Source organism: Elgaria multicarinata, chromosome 1 (assembly GCF_023053635.1).
Source record: "Elgaria multicarinata webbii isolate HBS135686 ecotype San Diego chromosome 1, rElgMul1.1.pri, whole genome shotgun sequence".
NCBI classification, from domain to species: Eukaryota; Metazoa; Chordata; class Lepidosauria; order Squamata; family Anguidae; genus Elgaria; species Elgaria multicarinata.
Window position 1 is genome coordinate 22,362,253 of NC_086171.1, and position 26,274 is coordinate 22,388,526.

The following is a 26,274-nucleotide window of genomic DNA, read 5'->3' on the forward strand; positions in this document are numbered from 1 at the left end:
GGAAATAGTCATTCATATACAAATAACCATTTGGGGGGCATCAAAGAAAGAGAAAGTGCTTGAACAGGTTTTCAACAATTTAATGAATACTCTGGTACCAAATATTTTGCTCTAGGATACAGATATTTTGAGGGAGCAGAAAAATAAATAAAAATAACATTAAACAATGGAGAATACGAAAAAGATTGCCCATCCAGTGATATAATCAAATTCCATTATAAAGCTGGGTTGAAAACATTCACCACACAAGAGAGAGATTCATGTAACTAACAAAGTACAACAGATACTTTCCACTCCGATTTCACTTTTGTAGCCTCATGCCGGTAGCCGTCTTTCAAGGCCCAAAGAGAGTTCACACACCGACTGGAAATAACGCTGCCAATACAGACACACTGGATGCAATCAAAGAGACACTTAGGCACTAGCATGGTCTGCAAGTCCTTGTCAGCCCTCTTAAAAGCTACAGGACAACGGGGTTGGGCTTGTTGCATTGAAACCGACTTGCCAGAGCCGAATTTGCACGGCATGACGGAACTGTTATGTACTGCACAACAGCACGTCCGCAAAGGGCCCCAGGAGATTTTTGTTGAAAATACAGCGGATCCACACCAGGTAGTTCGTGAAGGGCTTGATGTTGTCTGAAAAGGTATGGTTCTGATGGGACAAGATGTAAGGCATGTATGTGTTTTCCCCTTGCTCCTGGATCCACACTTCGTATCTCACTTCCCGGACCTTCAGGTACTTAAGGTTCCAAGGGATCTGCCAAGACACAGAGAGTTTCGCCTCGCTGGTACCCTGGACAGAGGCTTGGCATTTGGCATCTCGGACTTTGCCTGGGTAGAGACCACGCGTCCACTTTTGCCTCTTCGGCCCAGGCTTCGTTTTGACCGTCTGCCTGATCGCCTGGATAAGGGAAGCAGTGTTGATTTTTGTGTCCTGGTAGATACGGAAAAGCCACTCTGGGTTTCGGCAACAGAGATGCCGAGGGACCTCTCTGCTTTTTGTGATGCGGTCTTGCTCTGCCTTGTCCAAATGGGCAATTCCTCCTTGATCCCAGGGCCTGTCTGGGTAGGTTATGGTGTTCTCCTTCTCAGCATTCTGCCAGGCAATGTATTGAAGGTCCATGCCAGGAAGAGTAGTCAACGTTTTGTAAGGTGTGTAATGTTCAGGGTTTATGGCATAAGGGAAGAGTTCCACCACAGTGGCTCCTCTTGGCAGGAAGAGCGACATCACTAGCTGGGCTCCGTGCATGCTGACGAGCATGGACGCATTGCTAATCAAGCGGACAATGTCAGAGAATGTATGGTCTTCAATAGAAACCGTGATGGTTTTCATCTGAAACTCTTGGGCAAGTGCCAAGATAAGTTCTGCCTCATTTAGAATTAGTCTGTTTATGGTTCGACTAAACACTACAATATATTCCTCACTGGGCATCCCTTCCATGCTCACGTTCAGCTTCTCCGTCATGAATTTAGTGAATTGTCGGATCTCATTGCCAGAGACCAGGATGTTGGCTTTTGGCCCCTGAGGCTGAACAAAGCCGTACTGATACCACGTCGTGATTTTGGACAGGCCCACATACGACTTGGTAAAGCACAGAAGCCGCCCGAGGGCTTTAAGCTGCTCCCTCAGGAGAGGTTGCTTGCTGCTCAGCAGTCGGTAGAGTTCAAAGTGTAGGCCTTCACCCCACCCTTCCATGAAAAACAACCGGGTCTCCAGGTCCAAATCTGGGAACTGCTGCATGGTGTAGAAGATTGGGAGGAGGTCATCATGAAAGACATGCATCAAGTTGTCTGGGTTGAACCTATTCACAATCAATGCCACGTCAGGGACGAAGACAGGCTTTGGCATAAATTTCAGCGCCGCCGCTGGCAGCTCAACAAAGTTGAAGTACTGCGTGTTGTGGTCCTCCACCGATGAGAGGTCAAGCAGGGCAGGCTGGAATCGCCGGGAGCCCAGGTTCGGGAGCATGACGGAGGAGTTGCTGTGGAAGAAGACAAACTCCTCGGCCTCAGTGGAGTAACAGAGGGACTCGAAACGGCAGATACGGTCAGTGTGCATCCGGCCGGTGCACACCATCCTGGTGCCATCTTCCAGCAGGGCTTGAAGGGCAGCATGGTAATCGATGCGGACCTGGGAGAGTTCCTGGGACTGGCGGGTGAGGACTAGCTCTTCCTCCAGCACAAAGACGTGGTCGCGCAGCTTGATGTATTTCCACAGCACAGCTGCAAGAACAGACACTAGCAAGGCATTAAACACTGCCGCTATGTTCATTCTGGACCCAGATCCTAGCAAGAGGGCAGGTGGCGAACGCAAAGGAAGAGGGAGGCATCCTTAGTCCTCTTTAACATGGTGGAAGAGAGACCTAAAAGAAAATAATGAGAGAAACAGAGCACACTTAAAGTACAATTTTCATAACATTACTGTAAAGGTTTATAATGTCACTGCAAATATCCACGGGGTTCCCACCCACTCCTAATTTGGTTCGTAAGTCCTTCAGCTCTCATGCAAGGAGGAAGGCGTGCAGATAAAATTTAAAAATACTCCTTGGAACAGCTGCCCCAAACAGAATCCTCTCTAATTTTAGCTGTGCTGCTCTCGACGCAAAAAATCATGCTGCAGACTGAATCACAGACGCTACAGCAGCCTTTCCCAAGCTGGCAGCCTTCAGACTGTTTGGACTCAAACTCCCATCATCCTTAGCCCAGCATAGCCAATGGGGAAAGACTAACTTGACAAATAATTTCTATTTTCAAAACGTGTATTGGACTATTATTTATTTATTTTATTTTATTGCATTTGTATTCCACCCCATAGCTGAAGCTCTCTGGGCGGTTCACATAAGGACTATAAGTCCCATTATTCTCAGCCAGCCAGACTTTTATGTTATCGTCACAACAACAGAATACATGGAACCCTGTGGTTACATCCACCCTATGTTAATTGATACAAAATATCAAGGCGGGAACGAACAAAACATGGATATAGCCACTGAGTACAGTGGAAAGTTACTAAAGAAAAGCCTTTACTGATAGCAATATTATTTACATGAGTAAGGAAGCCAATTAGTGCTATCTTTCCCCTAATTGTGTCAATAGGAATTGAGCTATTAGCTTCCATAATATCAGGACTGCAGGTAAGTAGCCTGACTGGGTGTATGAAACTAGGCAAACAAGAGTCCCTAAAGGGCTGTGTTTGGACATCACGATAAACCTAACCCTAACTCACCCCTAGCTTGTGCGCTACTCCCACCCTAGCCCATCCCAGTTTAGCAGTGATGAAGAGTTGGGAGGCTTTTGCCTATGTTTTAGATGAATCTCAGTTTAGCGTGTACTGAACACAGACAACCTACAGTTAATCTTAACTCGAATTTATGAAGATGGCTTGTTTCCACTAGCCATAATCAAGATGAAACAGTTTGTCTGGGTTTAGACAGCACATTAAACCGTGTTAATCTAAAATAGAAGCGAACATTTCTAATCTCTTTGTGACGAGCAATGGAAAGGGGAAATGTATAAGCAAAAGAGAGGCTCGTTCCCAAAACAACAAACCAAAGTTGGTCATGTTCAAATGCAGCCCTTGTTTCCCCAAGCATTTTTAGGGCTGTTGCCTTGTTCTGGCAGAACTAAGAACACATACAATTCACATGACAAGATACCGGACTGAAAGGTGAGTGGCAAGCTGAAACTCAATACACACAACCTTTCCTGACACAGCATAGCAACCATGGGAATAGTTTCACCTGCATTTCTGCTTTTCAAAGGGCTCAGGCAGCGATCCCAGTAAACAGGGCAACCTTAAATAACTGAAGATAAAAACAAGGCTGGAACCCTTGTTTGTTTTAACTGGAAACTTATTTATTTATTGCATCTCTATACCGCCCAATAGCCAAAGCTCTCTGGGCAGTTCACAAAAACCATGAGCCTTACTGGATCCATAAGGCTTACGTCCAAGTAAACATAGGTTCAGGCTGCAAGTCTATTAGTTAGGAAAGACTTCGAATACTAGCAATGGAAGTCTAGCAAACTAGCACAATGTCGCACATGAAAACAAAAGAATTGTCGTTCTGTCTGAAAATGAAATTATACAGCTTAGAATTGTGTGAATGGTTAGGAACTATACACTAAACAACCCGAGTCTCCCAGGCATTTTAACAGCATTTAACAATGTTAAGTTTGTTTTTAATGGACCCCAGAATCGTTTTTAAATGGATACTGTTGTTTTTATACTGTTTTTTATGTTTTTGATGGTTTTTAAATTTTGTATACTTTTAATGTTTACCATTTTTAATTGTTGTAAACCGCCCAGAGAGCTCTGGCTGTGGGGCGGTATATAAATGTAATAAAATAAATAAATAAATAAAATGAGTCTCCAGTTCATTTGCATGCTACATTTCATCTCCTTCCACCAGGGATAGGGAACATGTGGCCATGCAGATGGTCTTGGACTGCAACTCCCACCATCCATCACCATTGAACATGTTAGCTACGGATGATGGGAGTTGCAGTCCAAGAACAACTGGAGGGCCACACATTGCCCAGTCTTGCCTTACACAAAACCACAACCTCAATGGAATCTTTAGACTGGATTTAAACATTAGTTTGTCATTTTAATGTACCAGTCTATTTCCTGTGCAAGAAATTCTCCTCATGACCCCAAAGCATTAGCTGCTATGTCAATGGTAATGTGCAGAATCCTTCCCACAATCATGTGGGTGTTAACAATAAAGCTCTGCATGTTGAGTAAGACTCTAATGTAGAGAATTGAAAAGAAAAATAAAGTCACCCTGACCCAGTCTTTATTACAGTTCTCTTCTCAGCCTACAGGTCAGAGGTTGGTGCAGAAAAACACAGCATGGTTCAATTAAATACTGGGCCTGTTCAGACAACACAATAAGGGAGCATGTTTAAACTCTGGTTATAGAGCCACCATGGTTAGGATTGATTCACTATTATTATTATTATTATTATTACTATTATTATTAATTTATTTATATAGCACCATCAATGTACATGGTGCTGTACAGAGTAAAACAGTAAATAGCAAGACCCTGCCGCATAGGCTTACATTCTAATAAAATCATAATAAAACAATAAGGAGGGGAAGAGAATGCAAACAGGCACCGGGTAGGGTAAACAGGCACCGGGTAGGGTAAAACTAACAGTATAAAGTCAGAACAAGATCAAGTTTTAAAAGCTTTAGGAAAAAGAAAAGTTTTTAGCTGAGCTTTAAAAGCTACGTTTGAACTTGTAGTTCTCAAATGTTCTGGAAGAGCGTTCCAGGCATAAGGGGCAGCAGAAGAAAATGGACGAAGCCGAGCAAGGGAAGTAGAGACCCTTGGGCAGGCAAGAAACATGGCATCAGAGGAGCGAAGAGCACGAGCGGGGCAACAGTGTGAGATGAGAGAGGAGAGATAGGAAGGAGCTAGACAATGAAAAGCTTTGTAGGTCAACAGGAGAAGTTTATATTGGATTCTGAAGTGAATTGGAAGCCAATGAAGAGATTTCAGAAGTGGAGTTACATGGTTGGAGCGGCGAGCCAAGAAGATGATCTTAGCAGCAGAGTGGTGAACAGAAACCAATGGACTGATGTGAGAAGAAGGAAGGCCGGTGAGAAGAAGGAAGGCCAGTGAGAAGAAGGTTGCAGTAGTCCAACCGAGAAACAACCAATGCATGAACAAGAGTCTTGGCAGAAGAGACAGACAAAAATGATCGAATCTTGGCAATATTATACAGGAAAAAAACAACAGGATTTAGCTACTGTCTCAATATGAGGAATAAAGGAGAGCGAGGAATCAAATATAAAGCCAAGACTACGAGCTTCCTTGACTGGAGTAAGTGTAACATCATTGACAGTAAGAGAGAATGAGAGATGAGGAGAAGGTTTAGGAGGAAAAACAAGCAATTCAGTCTTTGCCATATTAAGTTTCAAACGACGATGAAGCAACCAAGCTGAGATATCTGAAAGACATGCCGAGATACGATCGTGAACATCAGGAGAAAGATCCGGAGATGAAAGATATAATTGTGTATCATTGGCATACAGATGATATTGGAGGCCATGAGACTGAATAAGATTACCCAAGGGCAACATGTATAAAGAAAACAACAACGGACCAAGCACCGAGCCTTGCGGAACCCCTACTGAAAGGGGAAAAGAAGAAGATGAGCTGCCATTACCCAACACGCTGAAAGAGCGACCCGCTAGATAGGAGGCAAACCAGTTATAGACAGAGCCACAAAATCCAAGGTCATGAAGGGAATCTAAAAGAAGATCATGATCAACCGTGTCAAAGGCAAGGAGAATAAGATCGGAATAAAGGCCTTTAGACTTGGCAGTAAGAAGATCATTGGTAATCTTAGTAAGGGCTGTTTCAGTGGAATGCAAAGGACGGAATCCAGATTGAAAAGGATCCAGAGCAGAGTTACTAGAAAGAAAAACAAGACAACGAGAGTAGACCACATGCTCCAGGATCTTTGAAACAAACGGCAACAAAGAGACAGGTCGGTAGTTAGACAGAGATAGCCTATCAAGAGTAGGTTTCTTGAGAATAGGAGAGACTGTAGCATGTTTAAAAGCAGAAGGAAATGAACCAGATGACAGAGAAAAATTAATAATATGAAGCAAGGAAGGGAGGATAGCAGGGATAAGATTAATAAAGACGCGAGAAGGAATCGGATCACGAGAACAAGTGGAAGGCTTCGAAGAGCGCAGTATTGTAGACAGTTCATCAGCTGAGACTGAAGGAAACACAGAGAAATTTGCAGGAGGAGCTGACAGATGGGGAACAGGAACTGGAAGAGGAGCAGAGCTGGCCAGATCAGAGCGAATAGTTTGGATTTTAGCATTGAAAAAAGAGGCAAAGTTATTAGCAGACAGAGAGGCGGGGAGAGATGGTGGATTAGGCTTCAGAAGAGAATTGAAGGACGCAAAGAGCCGCTGAGGATGCCTAGCATTTGACTGGATCAACATTGAGTAATACTGCTGTTTGGCCAATGAAATGGCAGAAGAGAAAGAGGAGAGTACAAATTTGTAATGGACAAAGTCCGCCCAGTCCCTGGTCCTACGCCAAAGGCGTTCAGCTGCCTGGGAACAAGAGCGAAGGTAGCGGAGGAAAGAGGTGAGCCGCGGTTGGGGTTGAGAAGGGCGAACTATCCGAGTTGTAGATGGAGCAAGATTATCAAGAGTTGAAGATAAGGAGGAATTAAAGAAGGAGACACCTGAGTCCAAGGAGACAGCCAAAAAGACAGAAGGAAGAGAGGAGGCTAGAGACTGAGAAAAAGCCTCATAATTGATAGATTGCAAGTCACGACAAGAGCGAGAAGCGGGACGTGAAGGAGGAGGATTATGAGTAATATTGAAAGAAACTAGGTGATGATCTGACAACAGAAAGTGAGCAGTAGAAAAGTCCAACACAGAGCAATTCCGAGTGAGAACAAGATCCAGACAGTGTCCAAGGGAATGTGTGGGTACATCAGACCAAAGCTTAAGATCATAAGAGGAAGATAATGAGTGAAATCATAGAGCTGCAGCGTCTTGAGGGTCATCCACATGAATATTGAAATCACCCAGAATAAGAGTAGGACAGTTATCAGAGAGGAAAAAGGACAGCCACGAATCAAAGTCAGAGATAAATTTTGAGGACGAGCCTGGGGGGCGGTACAGAACTGCACTCCGCAGTCGCAATGGAGCGAAAAGCCTCACCACATGTACCTCAAAGGAGGAAAAACAATGTGAAGGTGGAATGGAAAGAGGCTGGAACTGGCACAAACTAGATAATAAAAGACCCACACCACCACCCCGACCCTCTGGGCGACTAGTGTGAGAGAAAGAGAGTCCTCCAAGAGAGAGGGCAGCAGAGATGGCGGTATCATGGGCAGGAAGCCAGGTTTCAGTAAGAGCAAGGAGGTGGAGAGACCTAGAGATAAACAAGTCCTGAATGACAAGGGCCTTAGAAGCAACAGAGCGACAGTTCCATAAGGAACACGAAAAAGGCAGCTGAGAAGAGGGGAGACACCGAATAGGAACTAAGTTGGGAGAGACGAAATTGGAACGAGCCATAAGGAACAGATATGAGGAGAAAAGAATTGAGAGGAGAAAATGAGAAGATTGTGTCCTGAATCAGAAAGTAGCAGCGACCGGACCGCGGCTGGGGTTAGGGTGACATGACACCCTAACCATTCACATGACATGCTGAGCCATAACGTTTAGCTCAAAGTGCTTAACCACCCTGGCTTAGCATGTCCTCTGAATAGAGTCAATGTGTAGTGCACATATACATAGACCCTGTTCAGACAATATGCTAGACCATGCTCATTAACCAATTTGGGCTAACCATGAGGGCTTAATATATCATGTGCAAGGCGTTTCCCTAACTGCGTTCTAAGCATCTTCACTGTGGTTTCATGGTTGTGTGCAAAAGAACTACACATGACTAGTGGAAACCACAGTGAGATGTGGTTAGCATAACCACATTCCCCAAAGTGTCATTTGAACAGGGTGGTCATTCACACCCAAACACACACACTCTACAGAGAGGGTGGGGAAATGGCAAAATGATCCATTTCAATGATAGCATATGTTAGACCAGCCTTCCCCAACCTGGAGCCCTCGAGGTGTGTTGGACTACAACTCTCACCATCTCCAGCCAGCAGGGACCATCTGGTTCAGGGGTAATGGGAGTTGTAGTCCAACACATCTGGAGGGCAACAGGTTGGGGAGAACAGTCCAACATACACTAAAAAAATCAGGATGCTGCAGTGATGGTTGAAACTGTCAATTTTGGCTTCTCTCCACAACTCATTTTTCCATTCTTATGTTTGGTTCATCTGAAACTTTGAGAATTTCTCCAGGCTTCAGTCTGGATTGCCAGAACTTTGAGAATTAAAAAAAAAATGTCTGCATGAAAATTCATAAGCATTATTGTGCATGTTTTCCTAATTCATGCATTTTTATGCTTCTTAAAAATGTAATATACATATTTTTTTGCAAGCAGTCTACCTAACATAATGCATCCTCGAACTTCCTCTAATATATACATTTTGGGATTGGAGAACGCCATTGCAGAATTTGAAGAAGTGCACATTTCAAAGGATAAAAGAGTTTCGATTCGCAAAGTGGTTCAAAAGGGTGAAACTAGGTAGGTTCCCATGAATTTCTCGCCTGCTCCTACCTTGCTGCAGCCCAAGCATCCAGCAGAATCAAAGTGGTGTCTGTGTAATCAGCAGATCTAATAGCGATTGCAATTAACACTCACCCAGGAAGCATATTAATTTCCAGCAGCCGCCTCTTTTTACTCCGCGGAAGATTAAATCACTGGCAGATTAAGGTTTCAAGGTATGTATGGATGCACACTTGAGGCTGCTTCAGCAAAGGAAACATGATACCCAGGCCAAAAAAGAAAGAAAGAAAGAAAGAAAGAAAGAAAGAGAGAGAGAGAGAGAGAGAGAGAGAGAGAGAGAGAAAGGCTTTCTTGCAAGGAAATATGCTCTGCAGTCTTCCTTTTCGCCCCCACTCACCCCTGAACGAAACGTAACAGCTGTCAGGGCAGGCGTTTGGGTTTCACCTGCAACCCCCAAACTGCCTGCTCTTTACCCCTCCCACCCAGTCTCTCTCTCTCTCTCTCTCTGAGCATGCTCCCTCCATCAGCGGTATCCTATTGCTCCAGCTGGCTCACCTCAATTTGCCAGCCTCCCCGAGGTCAGACCCGTGCGCCGCATCATTTGCAGCAGTCTTCTGGAAAACCCACAAAGGGCAGCGCGATTGAAACAAACAGGCTGGTGCCGTTTTATCAAACTATAGAGTGGGTGTCTGGGAGACAGGCGGGAAGCTGGTTATGCTTTTAGGCAATTAAAAAGAAAGAGAAAGCGGGGGGGGGCGAAGAAGCACGGGCAGACACCAAATTATTAGAACAGAAAGAGACCTTGGCCAGAGGAAAAGAGAAAGCAGCTGAAACTGTCCTTTCGTTCCAACTTGGCATTCCGCCTGGCTGTTTGTAAGAGCTACGCTTACCTATCTAGGGTGGTCAGGGAAAAGGCTCAGTACGGACATTTCCCTCAAGAATGACATTTTTTAGCGATGGGGCAGAAAATCCATTTCCCTAGGCTGCAGGCTTCCACACGCTCGCTTAGGAGTGAGCTGCTTTGATCCCACGCCAGGGTACGGGAAGATGGCAGCCTTCGACACGACATCAGAAAGGAAGAGAAAATACATCTAATAGTACTATTGCTCTAGTTCTCATTGGAGGAGGCAAACCAGAGTCTGCCTGCACCGCGTCAGGCTACAGGTGAGCGCTCACACAATGGAACACTACATCATGCATTCTCTCTCTCTCTCTCTCTCTCTCACACACACAGACACACACTCAGAAGATCATATCTCAGCTAAGTAAGCAGAGATACAAATGAGCCTTTTGTCATGTGCCTACAGCCCCCTTTGCAGGAATATACAAACTACCTGGACTGAAAGGGGTTTTTCCAGGACAACAAAGTGCTGTGGGGAAGCTGGGTGATTTGCTTCCTTGAAAGCGTTCAAGAAATGGTGGACAGGACAGATGGACTGTCAGGTGTGCTTTTTAGGATCAAGGTACCGTCTCTTAGGGCAGGTGGCTGGACATAAGACTAGCTTCCGGATCCCTCCCAATTCGGATTCTGTTATGTACCCTGACCTTTACTAATGCCAATAGCAATGCCACGTTTCAAATTAACATATGCACATGCTTCTAGTCAGCAGAGTAGGTTGATTTTAGGCCGCGAAGAAGAGAGCACCAGAGCCTCAGAAGAGGCATTTGAGGGTGCAAGCATCACATCTTGCCTGTTGCACAACAAATCACAAAGGTCACAAGGCTGCCAAGACAGAGCTTATTTGTGATCTGGAAGAAAACAACAGATCCTCAGAGGGTTGGTGACCAGATTCATCACAGCGCCACTCCTCAAAGGCTTTTGGGGAGGAGGTTAGCACAATACCAAGAGCTAGAGAAGGCTCAAAATCCATAAGAATTAATTAATCCCAGAAGAAGGAGGAGGAGGAGGAGGAGGAGGAGGAGGAGGAGGGATGGAACTGCATTTGTTAGCCTCCGTGAAATCAAGAGGACAGAATGGTACCTTCCTTTGGTTCTTTCTGCCAAAGCTGTTTAAAATAGTCTGAAAGATAACATGGTACATCCCTCCCAGGACTGTATCATTCAGATTAAAGGGGGTGAGGAGAGAAAGCAAGCAAGCAAGCAAGATTATATAGCTGAACTCCCTTCATCTGGAAAGCTACCTCTAACCTAAGTTTCTTGCTGGCATACTAGCTTTCATCCATGGAGTTTTTAACATGTAAAAAATCCTTAGCCACGACTATATCATTCAGAATTCAGGCAGCAAAGACAGCCCTGAGTGCTGGGGTAGCTCCAAGAAACTCCTTTATCCCACATGAATGTCAGAGCTTTGCATATATAAATTCTCCAAGAAAGGGCCAATCATGTCATAAGTGAAATCATGCACGCTCATAGCAAACAGTTTTGCACATACCTGCTGGTGTTTGAAAATGCAAAACAGGTTGATTTTCTTATTCCTCTTCAGGAGCTGAATATCCAGCCTACTATATTCCTTGTATCATCTGACCACGGTCGTCAAATAAATGCTGGTCTCAATATGCTGAAAATACAGTCAATACCGATCGATCAGGTACTTGTCATATCTGCATTTCTTGCAATCACATCACTAAATTTTCTGGAAAGTGTTGACATCATAAACCATTCTTGTTGCTTTTCCATTTCATTTTATCTATTTCTGTGTTTATAGGCCGCCCTTTAGAGCGACCCCTCTCAAAGCAGCTTACAACATATTAAAACAACCTATCGCGACATATTACAAACCATACCATCATAAGGTAAAACACACTAAAAAGTATGACAGCAGCAGAGAACAAAGTCAAGAGCTGACTTGTAGCTGACCTCTTGACAGGGCTTAATGTGAGAGGGCAATAAAATGGCAACTGTGGTTCAATGTAAACAAGCGTAAAGCGATGCAGATTAGGGCAAAAAATCCTAACCGTATATACGTGGATGGGTCTGAGCTGCCGGTGACCAAAAGAAAGGGATTCTGGGTTATGATGGATAAGTTAATGAAAACGTCGACCCTGTGTACAGCTGCAGTGCTGAAGGCAAATTCCATGCTAGGAAACATTAGGAAAGAGACTGAAAAATAAAACTGCCAATTTCACAATCCCTTTAGAGATTTAAAAGCAGAGTGTAGATAGCCACCTATTGAGGATAAGAACATAAGTGCCTTGGTGAATCAGACCAGAATTTGGTTCAGACAGTGGCCAACCAACTACCTGTGAGAAGCCCATGAGTAGCACAGCACTATTCCACTCATGTTCCTCAGCAGCTGTTCTTTCCCAACCCTACCATTCTGGGAGTCTAAGACTATGGGATGATTATATTTGGATTATTTTGTACAGTTCTGGTCGCCTTTTAGCTTAGAAAAAGAAGAAGAGTAAAGGGAGACACGATAGAGGTGTACAGAATTATGCAAGGTGTGGAGGAAGTAGACAGGGAGAGATTTTTCTTCCTCCCTCGTAATGGACCTGTTCAACCATGGCTAGGATGCTAGCCCTTTCGCAGCAAGTGGTTAATGAGTGTGTTGTGGTTATATAGCCACCATGGTTAGGAATGGTTCACATGACACACTAAGCCATAATGTTTAGCTCAAAATGCTTAACCATCATGGTTTAGTGTGTTGTCTGAACAGGGCCAGTATTAGAACTTGCGGTCATCCCATGAAGCTGAATGGTGGAGGATTCAAGACAGATAAAAGTACTTCTTCACACAGCAGATAGTTTAACTATGGAATTGGCTGCTGCAAGATGCATTGATAGCCACCAACTTGGGTGGCTTTAAAAGGTGATTGGATAAATTCATAGAGCTATCAATGCCTATATGCTCCCTTCAGGAACAGAGGCATTATGGCTATGTATACAAGTTGTTGGGGGCTTCCCAGAGGCATCTGGTGGACCACTTTTGGATGCAGGATGCTGGACTAGATATAGGCTTTTGATCTGATCTAGCAGGGCTTTTCTTACATTCTCTTATTCAGGCACTGAGCAGACCCAGATCTGCTGAATTTCAGCAAGGTTCAGTCCACAGCTCCAGTTCTTCAGTACTGTCTACAATGGTTAATAAAGGCTAACTGGATTTTCAGCATTATGCTTTTCCTATGCCTAACATTACACAGGCATCAATGCTCGGAAGACTGGCTACATCCAAGGATGAAATCCATTGATGACTGTTCTGCGGCATACCTGGCTGAAACAAAGAGATGAAACTACCTTATATTGATCCAGACCATTGGTCTATCTGTCCCCACCACACTGCCTATGATTGTCAGCAGCAATCAGGCAGGGGACTTGCCCAGACCTGCTACCCAAGACTCTTTAACTGAGATGCCAGGGACTGAACTCTGAGGAGGGGGCATGGCTCAGTGGGAGAGCACCTGCTTTGCATGCAGACGGTCCCAGGTTCCATCTCCTGTATCTCCAGTTAAGGTAGGAAAAACATCTGCCTCAAACCCTGGACAGTCATTGCTGCCAGTCAGTGCCAACAATAGTGGGCTAGATGGACCAGGGGTCTGACCTAGTATAAGGCAGCTTCATGCATTCCTGTGACTTCCTGTATGCAAAGAATATCCTCTGCCACCGAGATGTGGATGAGTACTGTTAAGTCAACTGGCCTTAAAATCCTTTTCATTGTTTATCTTTTTTTCAGTGGGGCAGGGGGTAGGACAGAATGTTCCTAAATAGCTAACAATATTAATAAGAGTTTGTATTATTTATTCACTTTATTTATTTAGAATATTTATATACTGCTCCCCACTGAAAAATTTCGGAGCGGTGTACAAGATAAAATGAAAATAAAAACAGAATATTAGAATATTAGAAATAAGAACACAAGAAGAAGGTGGACCAAGGATCCATCTAGTCCAACACTCTGCCACACAGTGGCCAACCAGCTGTTGGCCAGGGACCCACGAGCAGGACATGGTGCAACAGCATGTTCCCCAGGAACTAGCGCACACAGGCTTATTGCCTGTGTTACTGGTGGTAGCACAGAGCCCTCGGGACTAGCAGCCATTGATAGTCTTCTCCTCCAGGAATTTATCCAACCCCCATTTAAAGCCAACCAAATTGTTGGCCATCACAACATCTTTTGGTAGCAAATTCCATAGTTTACTATGCACTGTAGGAAGAAGTCCTTCCTTTTATCTGTCCTGAATCTCCCACCAATCAGCTTCATGGCATGACCCCGGGTTCTAGTATCATGGGAGAGCAAAAAAGTGTTTCCCTGTCCTCCACACCATGCATAATTTTGCAAACCTCTATCATGTCTCCCATTACCCAGCCTTTTTCCAAGCCATAATATTATTTTATTATAAATAAAATTATATTATAATACTAGCTGATGTAGCTGGCTCTGCATGGGTTGGAATTGGAATAGCCTTTAACTTGATGGAACGAAGCCTTCATGCAAAATTATGCAGCTGCTAGAGTTGGGGACATTGTGGCCGGCCTTGTCTGAGTGAACCCATGGCTGTTGGCACCCCTAGGCATGGTCCCTACAGACCCGGAGGAAGGGATCTGCCCACTCATTTCCTATGAGGGGGGCAGCCCAACAACAGGGGCAGAGCAGGTGTATAACTCTGCCCCTCGGACTCTGCCCCCCCCCCCCCCCGTGTCCAACTGCATGGACTTCAAAGCTATACACTGATTAGGAACATTTGCCACCTAGTGACTAAAGCTGGTTCTGCAGGTTTCAAACACATGGGCACATTAAAGTTAAAATTTATTAGTTGTAGTATTCCCCCCCCCCTCTAAATATGCATATGATTGCATCTTAATGTGTTTTAGAAACCAAATAATCCCAAGGCTGCATTTTTTAGGCTCGCCTTAGTACACATGTCAAGCTTCAGGTGCCTAGATTTCACAGTGTTGTGAAACACAGACAGATGTCCTAATTTATTAATATAATTATATGATAATTATTATAACAGATTATATTATACTACACAAGAAACTTACATTAGCATATGTGCACACACTTCCAGCTCAGCTTATGCTCGAGACACAAGCTGTGCTGACCAAGAAAGTAACGTAACCAGATATTTCAAGGTATATACATATGTAGACAAAAATGAATTGTTTTGTTTGTTTTTAAACTTGGAAGGAGGCAGCAGACTATAAATTCCTAACTGCTCGCATTCACAGTCTGAGCAGTAAAGCATCTCCTGACTCTTAAAAGATGCAGTCACTCCATAATAAAGCACTGGTGATGATTTATTTATTAGATGGGCCATTAATGAGCTCCACTCACCATTTCTGGGACACGCTACTTTTCAAAGCGATAGAGAAAAGACTAATGGCAGCGGCCCAGACTTTCCCCCTGAAGTTCAGAGTCAGGTTATCAGGCAGGCTGGAGAGGCAACTTCCATGGGCTGGATTCTGCCCACGGGTCAGAGGTTGCCAACACATGGTCTGAACCCACTTGCAAGTGGCATAAAACCATGTCAGGGATTCTTCTTTCCCCAGTTAACAGGTGGCTATGAGAACTCCTTAACAGAGGCTATGTAATGCTGGTATTATGCCCCACCCACTATTCATCAGGCCCCTCCTACACTACCCTGCAATGCAAATATGCCACAGTTAGTGGGGGTGACAGAGGATCTGTAAAGAAGCCCCCATCCAGTTTGCTTGACGAGACAGATGTGGGGGTGGGGAAAGCTGTTTGGCCAAGAAGTAGACTGAGCTTTACTGCAAACATGGTACAATCACGAAGGAATGTTGTTGATCCATTACAACTCACAAGAAGCCCCATTTTACGTAAATGGCTGACACTGCCAAGATAGAGTCCTTCAAGCCAGAGGCAGAAATTGTGTTTGGCCATTTACGCACAAACCAAATCCTCACTAGGTGCTTTTGTAGCAATTAATTAGGAATAAGCATATACAGCCCTTTATTCTTCACAGGTAGAGGAATGTATGTATCATTTTGGTCTAGTTTGGTCCTTACCCTCATGAGGCAAGGGCTCCAAATGTAGAAAAGGGTGTGTGTGTGTCCAACTGTAAAAACAAGAGGCACATGCCAGTGAAGAGTACCAGGGAGAGTGCCAAAGGGGTCCTTATCCACATTGGTTGCTTACTTCCTCAAAGCACTCTCCCCAAGGGCTTTCCTCCCAGCCAAGTCCCAGTAAGACAGGGGTGTAGAACCTCTTTCAGCCTGAGGGCCAAATTCCATTCCAGAGAACCTCTCGGGGGCCACATGCAAAAGGGATGGGGCCAAAAATACCCTAAATCTTCTCTTAAAGCTCTTACCGCTTATAACTAAGCCTTAGGAAAGGGAGTTCAATCTTTTAAAACAAGGGAAAGGCTGCACAACAGCCTGGACACCACCAATAGTTGGCACTTGGGGAAAGGGGGTGGAGTCAGAAGAAGGGGCGTGGCCACAGAGGAACCCCAGAGAGCCAGATTTCGTCCCTTGGCCCAAGTTTCTGCACTGCTGCAGTAAGAGTTCTGTGAAGGAGAAAAGAGCTTGAGAAGAGAAGCTACTGAGCGGTAAGATCCGTTTGCGCATGTGACTGCTGCCTTTCTTACCTATGTGCTTCTTTTGTGTTTAAAATTGAACTCCCGACTTAGCTTAAACAAAAGGAACTGCCGCCCACTGTTGCATCTAGCTTGGCCTAAGTATTTCATTTCATTTCATTTATTACATTTCTATACCACCCCATAGCTGAAGCCCTTTGGGTGGTTCACAAAAATTAAAAACCATTAAAATACTTTTTATATATAATATAATGTATATCCTTCAAGGAAGAGTACTGGGACTAGCACGGAGACCCAACAGGCGATCCATTTCAAAATGGAGCTGCAACACCTGCCAGAGGTGGCTATCGGCAGGCAAGAAAGGAAAAAAACTGCTCAATGTCCGTGTGAATCGTTGCACACACAAAACCGAGCGCCATCTAAGCCTTTGCGGCAAGCAGCCCCGAGTCTATTGGGTGCATATGCAAGCATTTACAGCCCCACAGCTAATCGAAGACCTGTGCACACCTTTGGACGGACAGAAAATTGCAGGGTAGGTACTCTTGGAGGCATGTTTATTCATCAGGGCCAGAACCGTAAAGCCAACCCTATTTGAAAGGCTTCTTGTTTTATTTGCTTAGCTTTATTCATCATTAAAGCCTCCGGGATGAAAGCAGAGATGAAACTGACAAAGTCAAGGGGGACATATTACCTTAAGCGGTTTGGAGAACATCAATAACACCGCTGTAGGTCGTTTGTGCTGGGAGAAACACTCCCTCCTTCGCTCCTCTGGATTTGATTTCCTAATGCAGTCACATCACAATCAAGCCTCTAGCCTGGCGTTCCAGGAAAAAAGGCTGTACCGTCACTAAATGAAAAGGCAAGGCAGAATTGCATTTTGCTTAATAAAATTGCCTCATACCCAAGACCCTTGGCCCCACTGTTAAGGCCTAGTTGAATAAATTGTGTTTGTTCTGCACAGGCATTCACCAATGCTGGAGCTCCCAACGTGGTGCCTCCGGGGGGGCCCTTGAGTTTTATTTTATACTTCACTGCTGAGGCCTCTGTTTCTGGGTGTGACGACTGATCCAGCCTGGCATCCCGTATCTAGATCTAGACCTTAGCAGCCCCGCACAACAGAAAGCAACAGCAGTCTTCACCACCGGTTCACTACTCCCTGCATGAACATGAGTAGCAGCCAGAGGCACAGAGAACAAATAACGAAAACCACAGCACAAGAACCAGCCATATTCAAAAGCCAACAGATTTCAACTGAGTGAAAGAATAAAAGCAAAAAGAGCCCAACTACCCCAAACCGTGCGCTTATTCTCTGTATGAACTTTGGGCCTGCAGCAACGCCTTACCATTTTTTATGGCCTGTTTTAATTTCTATGCGACTCGGTTTTACTGCCTTCTATCTATTTTAGTGAAATTGTAATTTATTTATTTTTACAGAATTTTATTCTAAGGCGGTATAATAGGGTTGGGGTGAGGGGACAGATTGGATTGGACATCCGGGGGAAAAACTGGCTAATTGTGGAGGCATCAGAAGGAGCACACTGCTTTTAGAGTGGAGTCTCTTCAAAATTTGTCCAGGATGGTGCACCTAGGGCCATCTATGGAAATTAATGTGTTCCCTCCCATGTTCGCTTGCTCAGTTACTTCGCATCTACACAAGACCACTTGCTACAACAGAGCTGCCGCGTGGCGGAGGTGCGAAGTTGAACCCACACGTCGGTCGCCCTTTCACACGCTATCCAAGTGAAAGTGTTGCCTGCGATTCTAGCAGCCTTCCCAGCCTGGCACCCTCCAGATGTGTTGGACTACAAACACCAGCATCCCCAGCCATGAGGATGCTGGGAACTGTAGTCCAACACACCTGAAGGGAGCCAGGTTGGGAAAGCCTGCATAAAAAGCTAGCTGTTTTGCATCCCTGACATTAGGGTGGTCTTGCGACTAATTTTAATTGCTGTCCAGTTTAAAGTTTATAAAAAAAACCCAAGAAAGAAACGAGGGGCCAAGAAGTATTTATTTATTTAATTACTAAATCTATATCCCACCTTTTTCCCTCTTGAAAGGACCACAAGGCAGCTTACCTGGTCCTCCTCCTCTCTGTTATCCCCACAACAACCCTGTGAGGTAAATTAGGCTGAGTCAATGACTAGGCCGGGGGGGAATATGTAGGGGAGCGTTGAAAGCAGGGGTGTTGAACCTCTGGCCCACAGGCCAAATGTGGCCTGCTTGGGTCCCAATCGGGTCCTCCGGGTGGTCCCAATCGGGTCACACACCCTTCTCCTGTCCATAACCCCTTCTCCTGGCCACAGCCCTTTCCCCAGACTGCCAATAGTTTGGTGTTTTCTTGGCTTTTGAAGTTTTTTCCCTCCCTTTTTAAAACATGCCTCTCCTAAGGCCTGGGCAGGATCTACACTACTGCTTTAAAATGGTTTATAACAGTAGTGACAACTGTTGGGGCCCAGGACACACTCCAGATACAGTTTTCAAAACACTTTCCAAGAGTTTTATCTTGCTTGGTGTAGATTTGGCCAGCAGTAAGAGCTTGAAGCTAAAATATGCTGGCTTTGGGGTATTTTGGGCCCACCCACCACTAGAATGTAGCCTGAGGGCACAATCCTAAGCATGCTTAGAGGGAGGAAAGTCCTACAACTTCCAGCATTCCCCAGCCACCATGGCTGGCTGGGGAATGCTGGGAGTTGTAGGCCTTTTATTCTCTTTGAACATGCGTAGGATTGCACCCTAAGAGCTCCTCTGAAATTGAGTGTGGCCCTTGGACTAAAAAAAAAGTTTGATACCATTCTTTTAAGGCTCCTTTTTGCAGTATTTGTTCTGAACATGAGCATAAAATCAAGAAATTGACAAAATCAGGCGTGTAGGAAATTGACAAAGGGGGCCACGGCAGGTAACAGAACTAAGTGGACAACAGGAAGATCTAAAGGTCCGTGCCTGTGGAAAGAAGTGACAAGCTAACCCAAAGCAAGAATTCTGCCACACAGATGACATGGCCTATTCTAGTCCTGCAATGCAGGCAGGTAAAGGACCAACATCAGCTAAAACACGGACAGAGAGTGTGGCTGGGGATGATGGGGGTTGCCAGGATGAGGAAGGCTGCTCTAGGCCATCAGGTTTTTAACAGCACTTTCAGAAACAAAGGGAGAGATTTGTCCTGAAGAAGCGAGTAACTCTTATTTTTATTATCCCAACGCTCCTCAACACCTCACTATGAACTTCAGTATGAAAAGCTGAAGAGCCACTCTGCATTTTTTGCCTGGGTTAAGAAGAGTTCAGCTGTCTCCAACAATCTACCTCCCCGTTGAAATATTACACAGCTGAGAGAGAGAGAAAGAAAGAAAGAGAGAGAGAGAGAGAGAGAGAGAGAGAGAGAATGAATGAAGACACTGGTGAGGATCTTTTGAAAAGATGAGTCAAAATATTTTTATAGCATGATGAAATGGTGTCTTCAGGTTAATGTAACTGAGACAAAGAAAGAAAGAGAGAGAGAGAGAGAGAGAGAGAGAGAGAGAGAGATCTTCCCATTCCAGTAAGCAAGCAAGGTTGTATACCTCCAAATGAAGCAGTAGTAGAAGTGAACATTGCAGCAATAAGGCTGTAGCTGCTGACAACACACTTGCAAGATTCAGGCAGTCAAGAGATTCATCCTGCTCGGCGATGCTACCATCCCATCTGCATTAAAGCATCCCTTTCTGTAGACATTCAGAAGCTGGAGAACATCACCCAAACACAAAGGTGGCGTTTCAGTTTTTAAAAATCAATCCCTCTTCCTAAGCTATTCATTTCTGCAAACTGTAGTCAGGATGGAAAACCTGGCCCACTGGCAGCATCAGTGAGCTTTTCAGATAGGAAACTCCAGGTCAGATCATTGGTTCATCTAATTCATCACTGTCTACACTGATTGGGATCCAGACAGGGATCTCCCAGCTGGGGATGTCACAGCTTGAACCTGGAACCTTCTGCACAAAAACCAAGTGCAATGCCCCTTCTTCTTCTTTTAATCTTTCACCTGTTTTTGTTCTTTTGAATTTTGTGTGTTTTCCTGACCTTGGATGGTGAAAAACAGATCAATAAAATCAATTTAAGCACCTGTTGTTTAGGCTACTGCAGATGATGGTTAATAGCTTTTTAAAACAGCCATTTGTATTGGAGATATTGTTCCCAGCTGACTATCTTAGAGAGGCATTCTTGGGTAGAATAAGACCTGCGAAAGATAGAGGGGCAGTCCATTGACCATCAGTCAGCTTAAGTATCATCACATACTATACTGAGAGATGCCACTACTGTGATTCAGAGGAGGTAAGCGTGCACTCCGCTTTCTGGTGCCGTTACAGCACACACAAAATAAGCCTGAAAGGGTGCCCTTATAACTGCTCAGAATGATGTGTGGAAGCATATCTGACACTTTGAAAACAATGGCTTTGGTGCACAGTAGCCATGACTTACTTCAGAGTAAGTACTTGGGAATGAATCCCTGAGAGCCAATGTTTGTACCCTTTGGGTTTTCTGCCAAGAATGGCGACTTTGGACAAGCAGATTGTGTTAAGCTAGTCCGTTAAGAGTAGTTGCTATGGGAAGATCATTGTGGAGTTCAGCATTCCCTAAAATGACCCCACTTGAGGTCTAGACATATGTTGAATTACTCAAGGCTCCATATTTCCAAATTTAGCATACGCTGGTTGATTTGGCTTGAAAACAGTTGCAAATATTTTGGGGGAGGGGAATTTGACCCAATTCCACCTGGGCTCTTCTTCAATCCGCCAACATGTTAATGGGCCAGATTAGAAACAGGTTGTTATATCCAACATTTTCACTCTGCGGAAGGAAAAGTGGAGCTCCTTTCTGCCTTCTGCCTGATGAAGAGCCCTGTGTAGTTCAAAACCCTCCATATTCCTACACCAACAGAAGTTAGTCCAGTTATAACATCTAGGCCATTTTGTATTTCTTCTACACACAAACAGGCCTTGTTTCTATTGATGTCAGCCACCTAGCACAGCTGTCAATTTCAGGCACACACCTTTCTCAGACAGGACAGGAATCTCTCTCTCTTCCACCCCACACTTATTTTTGCCAAGGCTAAGGGATAGTGGCTTGCTTAAAGCTTAATCACGATTTCATGCTTGAGATAAGATTTGAATGGAGGATTCCGAAGCTCCGCCCTGGGCCCAGTGCCACAGGTGCTCTCTGAAGGTCTTTGGGACTCTCCTTGCATGGCTGCATTTTATTTTATTTATTTATTATTTACAATATTTATATACTGCTCCCCATTCCAAATTTCGGAGCGTGTACAAGATAAAATAAAATAAAAACAGAATAAAAACACATTAAAATAGATTTTTAAAAGAAGCAAAATGCAAAGCGAACCGTAGTGAGTCATTAAGGGAAGGCTTCCTGGAACAATGACATTTCAGGAGGTGTCGAAAGGAATACAAAGTTGGCACCTGCCTGACCTCCAGAGGCAGGGAATTGCATAGGAGGTAATCCAATGTTGAGGTTACCAATGCCTGTACCACCGTGGCCAGGCTATCCCTGTCCAGGAGAGGCCGTAGTTGGCGAACCAGCTGAAGCCGGTAAAAGGCACTCTGAACTGCTGTGGCCACTTGAGTCTCCAACGACAGAGATGGATCTAAGAGTACCCCCAAACTACGAACCTGATCTTGCAACAGGAGTGCAACGCCATCCAGAACAGGCAATGAGCCTGTCTCCTGGACTCGAGAATCACTCACCCACAGGGCTTCCGTCTTGCCAGGATTTAGTTTCAGTTTATTGGCCCTCATCCAGCCCATACTGAGTCTAGGCACCGGTCCAGGACCTGCACAGCCTCACCTGATTCAGTTGCCACAGGGAGATATTGGTGTGTATCGTCCGCATATTGATGGTATTTAGCTCCAAATCCCCTAACGACTGTTCTCAGCAGCTTCATATAGACATTAAATAACATTGGGGACAAGATGGTGCCGTGTGGCACCCCATAGCTCAATTGCCAAGGGGACAAGGTATGGTCGCCCAATGTTACTCTCTGAAAACAACCCCATAGGTAGGACTGGAACCACTGTAGCATAGTGCCTCTGATGCCCATCCCACAGTGTTGATCCAGGAAGATACCATGGTCGATGGTATCAAAAGCCACCCCCAAACATGCAGGCCAGGATTATGCATGTTTCCTTGGAAGTCAGTCCTCCTCGATTCATTGAGATTTATTCCCAGATAAGTCCTCTGTCCTTCTCAGGGCCGGTGAACAACCGATCACTCAGAAGTCTGTGCTTAAAGTATCCAAATACATGTCCTATAATTTGAAAGCAGAGTATATTAAATGCACTTTTAAAACCTTTATTTGCTTTTTGGGTCCCTCACCCACCCACCAATTATTCAGCCTTGAACCCTCCTGCAAAAAGTGCCTACTTCTCTCACCTATACGACACAGAATTATTCCCTGGGGGCGGGCCTATGGACCTGTGCCCCAGATCTTTCCAAGTGCCTAGCAATGCCTCCATAACACTGCACAGCGACTGCATGGGCCACCTTTGGGCTCATCCAAACAACCAATGGGGGAGTTTAATTCAGGCTGGCAATCAGCCATTCGCTTGATCGTCTCCTGTAATAGCCAGAATGAGAAAACAGCAGGTCATCTGCATACATAAGCAAGGAAACAGGCCTGTTCGTGATGTGCAGAAGAAAACAAGTAAATGTCGATATCTTGGCTGAGTCTGTGTCAGAGGTGGCTCCTGAGGATCTCTTCTAATGTGTCGATCCCAAAGGCGAGTTCAGAGACTTCACTCCATGAATGAAACATCCAGGGATACGTGGAGTGTGAAAAAGCCATCAGAGATCAAAACACAGACGGAGCTTTCATAACACGTCACATCACCTCAGACATCCTTCTACATCAACAGAGGCAGTTCATGTTCCAAACCTCAGAGCATGAGCCAGGAGACATCAAGGCTGCAGACCTATACACACTTCCCTAAGCATAAGTCCCATTGAACGCAACAGGCCTTACTTCTGAGCAGATATGTAGAGGATTGCACAGCTGGTGATGTACACCCACGATGTGAAATACAGTCTACCATTTGATCTGGGTCATACAGAGACTGAAGACAAGTCACAAATATGACAGAAACCATACATGTGTCCATGTGCGGACACAAATACAACAATTTGGCTACTATGCCCAAAGGGGAGGTACCGGCCCTTCTTTAGCGGCTTACAAGCTTGGGTACGTCAGATGACACAACCTGAAAGAAGAGGAACAGTAGAACTTGGGGTCCCCCATGAGTCTTTATAGCACCCCACCTTCCCCAATTTGGTGCTGTGCAGATATGTCAGGCTACAACTCCCGCTCTCCCAACCAGGCTGTGAATGATGGGAGTTGTAGTGCAACTCATTAGAAGAACTCCTGTTGGAAGAGGCTGCTAAGCTGTATAAACGAGGGAGTGTTCAACACAGGGTAGAAAAATCTTTCCTTGCTGAGTGTCGCCTGCCTATGAAATACTGCGAATGAGGCTGCTGTGTAAACTGTATTCCTTCTCATTTAAAGCATGGGTTATGATACTTGAGTGTCATTTAGATAGCACCGGCTGAGTAATGCAGGAATATATTTTCAGATTCAAGGAAGGAAGGAAAGAGACCTATTGGCCACACACAATCCCTTCCCCTTTTCAAAAGCAGTGTTGGAATGTTGCAATTTTTATAAAGCACTGTGTGCGATTGTGATTTTTTTTTATTAAAAAAAAACTGCATTCCAAAGGGAAATAAACACCATTAAAATTCAGCAACATCCCACCCTGAAACTTATTGCAACCGCAATTGACATTATTACGTTTGACGTCGGCGTTTTACCCTTCGTAAACAGATGGCACTCACTCCACCACCCTCTCCCAGCGGCCCCTTCAAGCCCCAGTCACACAAACACTACACCTCAGCCTCCTCCAACTCGGGGCCCTCCAGAGATGTTGGACTACAACTCCCATCATCAGGGGTGATGGGGGTTGTAGTCACGTACATCTGGAGGGTGTCAGTTTGAGGAAAGCTGGCGTTGCAGCAAGCCACCAAACCAGAGACTGATCTCTGGCAATCAGCGGCTGCTTCTTAACGCCATCAAAAGAAAAAGGAAAAAACACCCACCACCGCCGGAGCTTAGCAAGGAGAGTTATTAGTAGTAGTATTATTTTTGCACATCTGGAATGTTGGTCGAGAATAGAACAGCATTCGAATGCGAGCGTAAGTGCCGTTTCTCATGCCCTCTATTGCCGCCGCCCGCCTCCATCCCTGCAGCACCCCCTACCGGCCAGACGGCAAAGCAGCTCCTCACCTCCCGCTGCGGGCGATGATAGCCGCGGCGGCGGCGGTGGTAGCGGTGGCGCTGGTGCCTAGGACACTGCCGCAGTTCTTTGCCGCGCCGTGCTGCCGCCGCCGCCGCCGCCGCCGCCGCTCTTTCTCGGCCGCCGTTTCAACAGCAGCCCGGTCTCCGCCCAGGAGTGGCAACGCACAACTTTGCCTCGCGCAACGCAGCAGCAGCAGCAGCCTGCAATCGCTGGGCGAGATTTCTTCTCCCGGCCGCTTCTTCGGCTGCGCTGCGCAAGAACAGGTGCGGACTCGTCCTCCTTCCGTGCGTTCTTGTTTATGGCCAGTTCTTTCCGTCCGGCACTGCTCGCAGGCAGGACACACGCATGCTCAGGCTCAGTCCCGGCATGGTCGGTTGGTCCGCTCTGCCCGGCGCCAAGGAGCATGCTGGGGGATGTAGTTTTCCCTCTGCTCCCAAATTAGCGTGTGGCTTTGTATTTGCCTTGCTTGGACTCCTTAAGAGAGGAAAAGGGGGGAAACATAGATGCCGTCATCACTATCGTTATCAATTTTGTCACTTCTTCATTTAAAGTATCATGAGGCTTTAGTCCCAAAATGTGTTTCAAACTGAAACAATCCTATAACCACTTACCTGGAAGTAAGTTCCACTGATCTCAAAGGGTCTTACTTCTGAGTAGGCATTGCGTCGTCAAATGTGAGAGTCCTGAAACATATATGAGATAACAGAAGAAGAGTCTTGCTGGTACAGAACAATGTCCCATCTGGAGTTGTTGTTGTTATTGTTATTAAATGCATAGTGCTTTTAAGTATTCAAAACAATTCACAAGTATTAAGTTGCAATCCTTACTGCCGCCACCCAATCTTGTGGCAGTGAGTTCCATAAATTAGTTACATGCAGTGTGAAGAGGTCCTTTTTTCCTGTCTGTTTAGTTATAAGTACCAGTATTAAAGAAGCAAGTTAACACTTGAATGTGTGCCAGTCCTCTCTCTCTTTGCTGTGCAGCCTCTTCTGTGTGGGGTATTAAGGGGCAGGTTGCCAAGTCATGGATTTTAGAAAGGGTTCATTCAGGGTTGTAGAAGATCACAGCAGGATCCAAAGAGCCTGCTCTTGCTCCTAGATATTTTCAAGATAAAGAACACAATCCTATGCATGTTTACAATACTTGGAAATAAATCCCGCTGCAGCTGGATCAGATGTTCTGGGAGCCAACTGAGGCTCCCCAGCTAAGCAACTTTTCAACCAGACATAACTGTTCTGCAGCAATAGATATCAACTGTAGATATAGACCCGTGGAAATCAATGGGACAAGTTACTCATGGTTAACTTAAGACCTATAGATTTCAGTGGGTCTACTCTACGTACGACTAAATCTGGATGCATACGAAC

General features: G+C 45.1%; 1 protein-coding gene across 2 annotated transcripts; it reads right to left on the reverse strand.

Annotated features, from left to right (window-relative positions):
• On the reverse strand, positions 1 to 24,980 carry POMGNT2 (protein O-linked mannose N-acetylglucosaminyltransferase 2 (beta 1,4-)). Of its 2 annotated transcripts, none has more exons than XM_063124497.1 (3): positions 24,895 to 24,980; positions 11,514 to 11,639; positions 1 to 2,365 (listed from the first exon to the last, which is right to left on the reverse strand). In XM_063124497.1, exon 3 carries the CDS (start codon positions 2,272 to 2,274, stop codon positions 538 to 540), a length of 1,737 nt encoding a protein of 578 aa, XP_062980567.1. In that variant the 5' UTR covers positions 2,275 to 2,365; positions 11,514 to 11,639; positions 24,895 to 24,980; the 3' UTR covers positions 1 to 537. The 2 variants fall into 2 exon arrangements, with proteins under 2 accessions (XP_062980567.1, XP_062980576.1); XM_063124506.1 differs by lacking the exons at positions 11,514 to 11,639; positions 24,895 to 24,980 and adding exons at positions 9,257 to 9,363; positions 9,677 to 9,859.
• Positions 24,981 to 26,274: the final 1,294 nt, after the last annotated feature.

Excerpts from the sequence above, each read along its gene's own strand:
- POMGNT2 (XM_063124497.1), bottom strand. The coding sequence starts at position 2,274 with ATGAACATAGCGGCAGTGTTTAATGCCTTGCTAGTGTCTGTTCTTGCA.